The sequence below is a fragment of the Oryctolagus cuniculus genome, chromosome 18 (genome assembly GCF_964237555.1).
Source record: "Oryctolagus cuniculus chromosome 18, mOryCun1.1, whole genome shotgun sequence".
Taxonomy (NCBI): Eukaryota; Metazoa; Chordata; class Mammalia; order Lagomorpha; family Leporidae; genus Oryctolagus; species Oryctolagus cuniculus.
In genome coordinates, this window is record NC_091449.1 from 10,364,447 (window position 1) to 10,376,140 (window position 11,694).

General features: G+C 50.6%; 1 protein-coding gene across 1 annotated transcript in view; it reads right to left on the bottom strand.

Moving 5' to 3' along the window:
* The window catches only part of SAE1 (SUMO1 activating enzyme subunit 1), a 67,041-nt gene extending 55,683 nt beyond the window's left edge, over positions 1–11,358 (bottom strand). Inside the window, exon 1 of the mRNA XM_051837389.2 lies at positions 11,144–11,358. Coding sequence (XP_051693349.2) covers positions 11,144–11,349 — 206 coding nt within the window. The 5' untranslated portion in view covers positions 11,350–11,358. The remainder of the gene's footprint in view (positions 1–11,143) is intronic.
* Between the last annotated feature and the right edge of the window lie 336 nt (positions 11,359–11,694).

Genomic DNA, 11,694 nt, shown 5'->3' on the forward strand with positions numbered 1-11,694 from the left:
TCTCTCTCTGCCTCTGCCTCTCTAACTCTGCCTTTCAAATAAATAAATAACTTAAAAAAAAAAAAAAAAAAACAACAACAAAGAAAAACACAGCAGTGTGTAAGATCAAGTCCCTGCACCTCCCAGAAGAGAAGGCAGATAGACAGATAAAGAAACATGTCAAAAGTCAAGAAAATCAAACAAGATAAGGATAAAGGAGAATACCTTTTAGAGTGATCATAAAAGCCTTTCTGAGAAAGTGCTATTTGAGTAAAACTCAAAATGAAACGAAGGACAAATGTACTTGTACAGATGCTTGGGAGCAGAGTGTTCAGACTGAAAGCAGCAAGTGAGAGACCACCGAAGCAGGAGCACTTGGCAGGCTTCAGGGAGGACGCACAGGGACTGAGAAGCAGGCGCAAAAGGAAGAAAGGAGGAAAGGAGATTGCACACAGCAGGGAGCCACGTCCTGCAGGCAGACAGGCAGAGAAGGGATTTAGCATTTGTCTAAGCAAGATGGAAAGCCAAGGAGGACAGGGGACATAGTTAAAGTAAGAGAACGGTGGTGAGAAAGGGTCCTGATTAAGCTATAGCACACAAGCAGAAAGCAAACATACGGATTATTTAGATCTAAGTCTTTAAAATGACAGAAGAGGAAGTTTCAAAAAGGCAGTCAGGTTGGTCTAGTGGTTAAAATTCTGCTTGGGATGCCCACATCTCATATTCGAGTGGCTGGGTTTAAGTCCTGGCTCCACTTCTGATTCCAGCCCCTGACTAATGCACACTCTGGGAAGCCCAGCCACCCACATGGGAGCCCCAGAGTGACTTCCCAGTTCCTGGCTTTGGCCTGGCCCAACCTCAGCTATTAGTCATTTGGGGAGTGAATCAACAGATAACATAATCTCTCTTGTTTTTTTTTTTTTTTTTTTTTTTTGCAGATGTATTTATTTATTTGAAAGGCAGAGTTACAGAGAGGGAGAGACAAGAGAATTTCCATCCACTGGTTCATTCTCCAAATGGCCACAACATCTGGGACTGGGCCAGGTAAAAGCCAGGAGCCTGTAATTCCATCTGGTTCTCCCACAAGGGTGGGCAGGTGCACCCAGCACTTGAACAGGCGCTCAGATGGGATGCCGGCATCACAGGGAGTGGCTTAACCCACTGCACCATAACACTGGCCCCTCCTCTGCCTTTCCAATAAACTAATAAAATCTTCTTTAAAATAGGCAGTCAGAGGCTACACTACCCCAAGACTTCACTCTGAGGTCAACAGAAGGAAAGACAGGTCCAATATCTTATTTGAAATCTCTCAAACAAGAATCAGAACTTCTCAGATTTGAAAAAAAGTAAACATTATTACATTATTATTTATTATTATATTATTTATTGCTAAACAACCCCACCAGGATTTTAGGCAGCATCCTGTAATAAAATGGTATTTCTGCAACAGATCCATGCTTATTCACACTGAGAAAGATTAGCAAGAACTAAGAGTAGTTTCACAGAAACTCAAGTTGTGCTGGACAAGGAGACTGCTACTAATTTACATAATAAGTCAATTCTCTCCAAATACCAGCATTAGGGGACTATCCAAGAAGACTACGAACTATAATCCCAAAAACTATGGATACTTGCATGTATAATTAGACTACAAGTCTCAAGGAATGGTGGCTGAGGGCTGGCATTTGGTGCAGCAGTTAAGGCGGTGGGATGCCTGTGTCCCATGATCAGAGTGCCTGAGTTCAAGCCCCAGCTCAGCTTCTGATTCCAGCTTCCTGTTAATGTGCATCCTAAGGGGCAGCAGGTAATAATAAATGGCTCAAGTAGCTGGGTCCCTGCTACACACACAGTGTACTGGACTAAGTTCAGGGCTCCTGGCTTCAGCCTGGCCTGGCTCAGACTACTGCTGTCATGGGGAGAGAACCAGCAGACGGAGATTCCTGTCTTTCAAAGAAAGAAAAAATATAGAAATAGAAGGATAGTAAGGGCCAGCGCTGTGGGGCAGCGGGTTAAAGCCCAGCCCATAGTGCCAGCATTCCATATGAGAGCTGGTTTGAGTACTGGCTGCTTCACTTCCAATCCAGCTCTCTGCTATGGCCTAGGTCTTTGGGCCCCTACACCTAAGTGGGAGTTTCAGAAGAAGCTCCTGGCTCCTGGCTTCAGTTTAGCTCAGCTCTGGCCATTGCAGTCATTTGGGGGAGAGAATCAGAAGATGGAAGACCTCCCTCTCTCTGCTGTACCTCTCTAACTCTGTCCTTCAAATAAATTAAAAAAAAAAAAAAAAGAATGATAGCTGATAAGATCGGGTTCTGCATTGACTCTTGATGCTAGCAGGTTTTGAATTTCCTTCGCAAATACCATCAGAAGGTAAAACTGACAATACTGCCCTCAAAGGCATATCTGGATCCAGGTCCTTTGGCTTTTTCTCCTATGGGACCTCTCCAGTGCCAGTCACAAGCTAGCAGACACGAATCTTTCAAGCAACAACTCCACTTCACTAAAAGGAAGGAAACAGGATGAGAGCTTACAGCACACAGGCATGACAAATACCTAGGCTAGCATCAGGCAGGTCTCTAATCAGATTTCAAGCACTACACCAGTGAGCGGAAAGAGAAAGGAAAGCGATGCAGCTTCCCAGGGCTCCTCCCATCCCTTGGGAGTCAGCTTGGATCATAAACCACATTTCCAGAGACTACATACACACACAACAGACCTTTGACAACAGTAAGGTTGAGCGCCCTTGTATTTCACATACAGGCCAGGTCTCTAAGGTCACTGTTAGTCCACCAGGCTCCCTGTCACCTGGTACTGCCACTGCCATTGCCTCACCTGTAGTTTCTTTCTTTGTTTTTTTTTTTTTTTTTTTTTTTTAAGATTTTATTTTGAAAGACAGAGGAGTTACAGAGAGAAGCAGTGCTAGAGAAAAACAGAGAGAGAGAGAGAGAGGTCTTCCATTCTCCTGGTTCACTCCTCAAATGACCGCAATGGCCAGAGCTTAGCTGATCCAAAGCCAGGAGCTGGGAGCTTCTTCTAGAAGGGTGCAGGGGCCCAAGGACTTGGGCCATTTTCTACTGCTTTTCCAGGCCACAGCAGAGAGCTGGATCGGAAGTGGAGCAGCTGGGACTCGAACGGGTGCCCATATGGGATGCCGGCACTGCAGGCTGGGGCTTTAACCCGCTGCACTACAGCACTGGCCCCTCACCTGTAGTTTCAGTTTCAAGATCATGTCTTGGCCTGTTTGGCTGCTCTAGTAGATCAAGGACAGCTAGCACAGCCCTGCTCTCCTCTGGGGATCTGTATGTCCAAATAGTACCAAGGGCCTCCTTGTTTCCAAACCGTTAACTTCTTCTTGGGATCAGCACTCCTGACAAGTACTGATGCCTTTAGCGTGTGAAGACCTGGTTTTCCAATTCTGGCTGTGATGCTTCCTAACTGGGTGACCTGGAAAGCTACACAGTTGCTCTAGATTTCAGTTTATTCATCTGTAAAATGGAAAGGCTAGTCCCAGCGCCATCACCATTTAATCCCCTGGATAATCCAGTAAAATGTGGATGCAAAGGCACCCAGCAGGGGCTGGCACTGTGGCACAGCAGGTTAAGACACCGTCTGCAGTGCCAGCATCCCATATGGGCACCAGTTCAAGTCCTGACGGCTCCACTTCCGATCCAGCTCCCTGCTAATGCGCCTGGGAAATCAGCAGAGGATGGCCCAAGTCCTTGGGCCCCTGCACCCATGTGGGAGACTGGGAGGAAGCTCCTGGCTCCTGGACTGGCTCACCTCCAGCCATTGCAGTCACTTTTGGGAATGAACCAGCAGATGGAAGACCTCTCTCCGTCTCTGCCTCTCTCTGTAACTGTCTTTCAAATAAATAAAAAATAAAATCTTAAAAAAAAAAAAAGGCCAGCGCCGCAGCTCAATAGGCTAATCCTCCGCCTGCAGCGCTGGCACACCAGGTTCTAGTCCCGATCGGGGCACCAGATTCTGTCCCAGTTGCTCCTCTTCCAGTCCAGCTGTCTGCTGTGGCCCGGGAAGGCAGTGGAGGATAGCCCAAGTTCTTGGCCCTGCACCCACATGGGAGACCAGGAAGAAGCACTTGGCTCCTGGCTTCGGATCAGCATGGTGTGCCGGCCGCAGCAGCCATTGGGGAGTGAACCAACAACAAAGGAAGACCTTTCTCTATGTCTCTCTCTCTCACTGTCCACTCTGCCTGTCAAAATAAACTAAAAAAAAAAAAAAAAAAAAAAAAGGTAGAGCAGCTGGGGACTCACACCAGTGCTCCCATGGATGCTGGCGTTGAAGCCAGCCCCAATGCCTAGGTTCTTCATCCTTAACCATAGCAGGGGCCTGAGACTGGTTTATCTATGGCTCATTACATGAAAAGTACTTAAAGCAGTACCTGACACACATTCAGCACTTATTGAATGTTGGCTATTATTATATTCTCTGATGTAGCAATTCCTCTTTAGGAACTGTCCTATAGAACAACTCAAGTGGACACAAATCTAGGCAGAATATAGTCAGAGCAGCCCCAGGCACTCATTTTCCCCCACTCCTACAGCCACCACCCTAGTCTGAGCCACATCACTCTCACCCACAGAACTACAACAGCCTTGCACCTCATCTCACTGCTTCCATTCTTGGCCTCTACAAGCCACTGTCCCCATCTCAGTGAAATCTCAAAATGTAAACCAGGGGCCGGCGTTGTGGCACAGCAGGGGAAACCACCGCCTGTGAAGCCGGCAGCCCACAGTGGAGTGTCAGTTAAGAGTCCTGGCTGCTCTGCTTCTGATCCAGTTCCCTGCTGGTGCAACTGAGAGAACAGCAAAAGACAGCTCAATTGCTTGGTCCCAGTCACCCACGTGGGAGACCCAGATAGAGTTCTGGGCTCCTGGCTTCAGCCTGGCCTAGCCCTGACCATTGCAGCCACCTGGGTAAGAACCAGCAGATGGAAGGATCTGTGTCCCTCTTTCTTAACTCTGCCTTTCAAATAAATAATTTTTTTAAAGGAGGGGCTACTAAGAGGAAAACATACGGTCATGGACACTGGGATGCATTGCACCTTGCGCACTCCTCCTGAACTTCACTGTGTGTTCCTTGGGCTTCAGGGAGGGCCATGTTCCTGGCTTCAGTGCCAGTTCTTGCCGTTCCTCTGCCAAACCCTAGCCTCATCTGCTTAGGAGCAGCCATCAGTGTCACCACAGCCATGGCCTCTTTTGGCATTTCCTCTGCCAATGTACCCCCTTGGGAAAGACAATGGCACCCAACTCTCAGGGCTGTTACGAAGATTAACAAAATGTTTGCAAAGCACACAGAGCAGCGCCTCACACACAATTAGTGATAGCTGCAGAAGCAAACTCAGTGGTCAGCATCTCCTCCTAATGCTACAACTCAAGCTATTGCAACCAGGAATCCTAGTTAAGAGAACTTGGTGAATGCCCAAACAGCACTCTGGAGATACACTGGACTGCATGTTAGCTTCCGCGACCTTGCAAGCAGGATAATTAACCAATACTCACGACACAGTGAGCAAGTAGGTGTTGTTTTTTTTTTTTTTTTTTTTTTTTTTTTTTTTTTTTGACAGGCAGAGTGGACAGTGAGAGAGAGAGACAGAGAGAGAAAGGTCTTCCTTTTTTTTGCCATTGGTTCACCTTCCAATGGCCGCCATGGCTGGCGCGCTGCGGCCAGCGCATAGCACTGATCCGATAGCAGGGGCCAGGTGCTTCTCCTAGTCTCCCATGGGGTGCAGGGCCCAAGCACTTGGGCCATCCTCCACTGCACTCCCTGGCCACAGCAGAGAGCTGGCCTGGAAGAGGGGCAACCGGGACAGAATCCGGCGCCCCAACCAGGACTAGAACCCGGGATGCTGGCGCCGCAGGCGGAAGATTAGCTTATTGAGCCGCGGTGCCGGCCTGCAAGTAGGTGTTATTATCATCTCTTCACTGCTGAGGAAATCTGACACAAAGGTCAAATGGCTCCCAAGGTCACCTCCCTGATCTTACTGCAGCGGCCATAGCATACGCCCAGGCCGCACAACCGTGCTGTATTAAGAACCTAGAACAGAGCAAGAAATAGTTGGGGTAATAAAATGGAACGCTGGCTTTCATTTAAAAGGACAGTTTTCTAAACTGTTGAACCTGTTCTTAAAACCTTTTAGGGCCTTAAATAGTTCAATTACTCTCCCACTGCCCTGACTCCTATTTCACACTCACTTTATCCTGCTGGACTATTTCCTATGTAGTTTCCCTTCTTTTGTGATTTGTAATTGTCAAATAATTGTAGCTGTAATTTCTGAGTGTGACACACTATTCATGCATTATCTCATTTACTTCAACAATCTGATAAGGTAGATTCTATCATTTCCAGTTGATAAATGGGAAAACTGAAGCAAAAAATGTACCCAAGGGCCTGGCGTTATGGCGCAGGGGGTTAAGCAGCCATCTACAACACAGGCATCCCCTATGGGCACTGGTTCAATTCCCAGCTGCTCCACTTCTGATCCAGCTTCCTGTTGAGGCGCCTGAGAAAGCAGCGGAGGATGGCCCAAGTGCTTGGGCCTCTGCACCCACGTGGGAGACCTGGAAGCAGCTCTAGGCTTTGGACTGACCCAGCCCTGGCCATTGCAGCCATGGGAGGATGGAAGCTCTCTCTCTCTCTCTCTCTCTCTCAATCTTTAATTAAAAAGGGGGGTGGGGGGAAAGGTATCCAAGAACAAATAAGAAGTTCTGGAGCTAAGATTTAAACTGAATTACCAACCACTATAATAAATTGGTCCTAACGTTATATTCTTTTAGAACTCGTGAAAACTAGAAAACCTCCTACAGGGGGAAATACACATTGGTCTGTGGTACACAGTACTACTCAGTCACTTTCATAACAAATATATGTTCCATGGAACCAACTGAAGTTCTGAACAGCAGCAGTAATTGGGTAATGACTATCTGAAAAAAGGGCAGCTTTTGTGGTCCCATTTTTTTTTTCATAAAATCAGAACTTCAGTGGAAAGAGTCCACGATTAAGTCACACTCAACCCTCCTTTTTACAGATGCAAAGCCTAAGGCCAGGGATGGTGAGACAGGTAAGTTGCCACCGTCTGCGCCAGAGTCCCATTTAGAGCCCCAGTTTGATTTCTACCTGCTCTACTTCCAATCCAGCTCCCTGCTAATGCATCTGGGAAGGCAGCAGAAGATGGCCCACCAGCCACATGGGAGACCCAAAGAAAGCTCCTTTCTCTTTCTGGGCTTTCAGACTGACCCAACTCTGGACTTTGCAGCCACTTGGGGGGTAAATCAGCGGATGATAGACCTCTCTCATTCTCTGCCTCTCTGTAACTCTGCCTTCCAAATAAATGCATCTTTAAAAAAAGAGAGAGAGAGAGAGAGAGAAACAAACTCCTATCTCAGAGCTGGTGTCCTAGCGCAGTGGGTTAAGTTGCCAATGCTGGCATCCCATATGAGTGCTGGTCAGTCCCAGCTGCTCCACTTCTAAAGCAGCTCCCTACAAATGCGTCTGGGAGAGCAGTGGATGATGGCCCAAGTACTTGGGCCCCTGCCACCCACGTGAAGAGACACAAATGGAGTTCCAGCCTCCTGGCTTCAGCCTGGCCCAGCCTCGGCCATTGTGGCCATGTGGGGAGTGAACCAGTGGATGGAAGATACCTGTCTCTCCTCCTCTTTAAACTTTGCCTTTGGCCGGCGCCGCGGCTCACTAGGCTAATCCTCCGCCTAGCGGCGCCGGCACACCGGGTTCTAGTCCCGGTTGGGGCGCCGGATTCTGTCCCGGTTGCCCCTCTTCCAGGCCAGCCCTCTGCTATGGCCAGGGAGTGCAGTGGAGGATGGCCCAGGTGCTTGGGCCCTGCACCCCATGGGAGACCAGGAAAAGCACCTGGCTCCTGGCTCCTGCCATCGGATCAGCGCGGTGCGCCGGCCGCAGCGCGCCGGCCGCGGCGGCCATTGGAGGGTGAACCAACGGCAAAGGAAGACCTTTCTCTCTGTCTCTCTCTCTCACTGTCCACTCTGCCTGTCAAAAAAAAAAAAAAAAAAAAGTAAACTTTGCCTTTCAAATAAATAAATCTTAAAAAACCAAAAGCAAAAAACTCCTATCTTAACTCCTGGGCTTTTATAAAGTGTTTGTTCTCATAATGCTTATCAGCTATTTCCCTCTTTCCAATCACATGCCTTTCCTCACTCTGAGATACAGGATAAGATACTGTCCAGTACAAGGAAACCAGGGGCCGGCACTGCGGCGCACTAAGCAAAGCCATCGTAGACGCACTACCAGCATTCCATATTGGCCCTGGGTCACGTCCATCCCGGCTATTTTACTTCCAATTCAGCTCCCTGCTAATGTTAGGTCCAAGTGCTTGGGCCCCTGCTACCCATGCGGGAGACATAGAAGAAACTCTGACTCCTGGCTTGAGCCTGGCCCAGCCCTAGTCCCAGCAGTTGCAGCCATCTGGGGAGGGAACCAGCAGATGGAAGATCTCTCTGTGTAACTCTTTCAAATAAATAAATAAATCTTTTTTAAAAAAGCAGAAATGGAAGAATAGACATGCTTCTGACAGGCAACGCAACACTTGCTGGAGCACACAGAACGCAGACAGGTGTCAGTTTGCCCCTATTATGTGATTATGCTGCAAGGAAAACAGCAGTGAGCCTAAACTAAATAAGTAAATCTTCTTTTAAAAACCCAGAAAATATATTTGACCCCCTTCTCTAGAGTTTCAAGTCATCATTATTTTCATCTCCACTAGATTATTGCAACACTCTAAGTGGAATCTTTACTTCCACTTTTGTCCACATTCAATCAAATTTTTAGAAATATTTATTTGAAAGCCAAAGTGACAAAGAGGGAGAGACAGAGAAAGAGATCTTTCATTGCTGGTTCACTCCCCAAAAGGCCACAACTCAGCCAAAGTCAAGAGCCAGGAACTCCACCCTTGTCTCTTACAGGTGGCAGGGGCCCAAACATTTGGGCAATCCCAGGTGCACTAGTGAGGAGATGGACTGGAATCAGAGCAGCCAGGACTTGAACCGGCACTCATATGGGATGCCTGCTCCAAAAAAATAAAATGTGTTCATTTAAAAGGCAGAAAGAGAAAGAGAGACAGATAGTAAGACAGATCTCCCATCTGCTGGTTCACTCCCCAAACGCCTGGGAACTCAATCCACACCTCCACGTGTGTGGCAGGGACCCAACTACTTGAGCCACCACTTGCTGCCTCCCAGGGCACACACTAGCAGGAGGCTGCACTCAGACGCCGGCATTCCAAGCAGCATCTTTAACCACTACGCCCAACACTTCCCCTACTTCTGCCCACTTTAAACCTACTCTCCACACACCCTTGTGATCCTTTTAAAACACAAATCAGGAGCCGGCGCCGTGGCTCAATAGGCTAATCCTCCACCTTGCGGCGCCGGCACACCGGGTTCTAGTCCCGGTCGGGGCGCCGGATTCTGTCCCGGTTGCCCCTCTTCCAGGCCAGCTCTCTGCTATGGCCAGGGAGTGCAGTGGAGGATGGCCCAGGTGCTTGGGCCCTGCACCCCATGGGAGACCAGGAAAAGCACCTGGCTCCTGGCTCCTGCCATCGGATCAGCGCGGTGCACCGGCTGCAGCGGCGGCCATTGGAGGGTGAACCAACGGCAAAGGAAGACCTTTCTCTCTGTCTCTCTCTCTCACTGTCCACTCTGCCTGTCAAAAAAAAAAAAAAAAAAAAAAAAAACAAAAAAAAACACACACACAAATCAGGTCATGTTACCCACACACACACTCAAAAGTCTCCAGTTGGGTTTCCCAGCGCACTTAGAATAAGAATAGGGCGGTAGCTGCCCTATTTTGCTAACTAAGCACACTCCAGCCTGTAGCATTCCGTGCCTGCTGTGCTCTCTGCTAAGGTCCTGCCAGGTGGCCTCAGGGCTCTTGCTCCTCACACACATCTCAGGCTCAACGCCACCTCTTCAGCTTTCCCTGACACCCTATCCAAATAGCTCCCTCCGCCGGTACTGCGGCATAGTGGGTAAAGCCGCCACCTGCAGTGCCTGCATCCATACGGGTGCCAGGTCGAGACGCGGCTGCTCCAATTCTGAGCCAGCTCTCTGCTATGGCCTGGGAAAGCAGTATAAGATGGCTCAAGTGCTTAGACCCCTGCACCTGTGTGGGAGACCCGGAAGAAGCTCCTGGCTCCTGGCTCCTGATCAGCTCAGCTCCAGTGGTTGCAGCCACCTGGGGAGTGAACCAGCAGATGGAAGACCGCTCTCTCTGCCTCTGTCTCTCTGCCTTTCAAATAAATAAATAAATAAATAGCTCTTTTTAAAAAATTGGTCCCTCTCCTCTCCATTTTTTACAGCTTTTCTCTCCCAGGCACTTGCATTACCAAACATCCCATTTCTTAGGTTGATCGTATCGCCAATCACTATGCCAGCTCCCTGAGAGCAAGCACCCAGTTTAGTTCCCTGAATCAGGATGCGCAGAGCCTAGAACAGTGCCGGTGGCAGGTGCTCAATGTTTGATAGACTCGACCGCCTCAATCAGAGCCGTCCCGCCCAACCCCTCCCCGACCCCACAGCCCCCACACCTAGACACAGGCAATCTCCTCCGGTCCCTCCAGACCGTCCCCCTCTACTCTCCGAGCCCCTGCAGGCGCCCACCCTGTTCTGCCCAGAAGCATTCCGTCGGCGGGCCCGCCCCTCAGGAACCCCAAGAGGGTCAGCTCACGGTCCGACGGGCTCCCTCGCGTGCGGCACAAGACAGGTTCTCACTATCTACGAATGAAAGAACTATGCCCCCCCCCATCTCACCACCCAGTCCAAGCACCCCGGGTGCCTCCCCACCCCCTAGACCGCCACCCGCCACTCAACCCCACCGTGGCTCCTTCGGGGCGTCCGGTTCCCCAGGTCTGAATCCTGCCAATCCGCTCACGACTCCCCCACGCCGCCCACAGCCGCGTCCAGTCCCGCGGGACGCCCGCCCACCATCCCAGGGTCGCGCTCACTTCCCACTCGTCAACCCCCCCCCCCCAGCCCTCGCAGGGCCTCTGCCACCCCCGCGCGCAATTCCCGCCTCCTCTCTCGCAGCCAGACCTCCCCGCCGCTCCCTCAGGGCGCCCAACGCCCGAGAGAGGCGGCGGCCCCTCCAGACCGTCGGTGTCGCACGCCCCACCGGCCCTGACCGTTTCTGGGCCTCCAGTCCCCACAGGCGGATCTGCCGGTCATACTGCGCCGCCTCCTCCTCGCTGATGCCGCCACCCGCCTCCTCCTTCTCCACCATGGCGCGGCCTCGCTCTGCCTCCGCTCCGGTCCCGCTCACGCCAACAGGCAGCCGGTCCCGCGCGCCGCCAACTGCCGCCGGCCGAACGCCCGGGCTGTGTCTACGCATGCGCGGGGAGCCGCGCCTGCGCAGTACCTCCCCCGGGGAACAAGGGACCACGTGGACGTCGGGAGCCTCCAGGGCCAGCCGGCGACTACCAGTCACGTGACGGAGGCTGCCCCCGTTGCTGGCCCAAAAACTGGCGCGACTTATGGCCCCACGGGGATGCCCACGCGGCCTTTTACGAGGCTTTTCAATTCAGCAAATGTTTACAAAGCGCCTACTGAGCTCCTGGCAGTGGAGGTGTGGTTAAGCAGAGTGGGTGGTAGGCAAGGCCATATCTTCATGAACATTATGGTCTACTGAGGAAACTGACAAATAATACATAGACTTGCCGTGGCCTGCAACACGGGC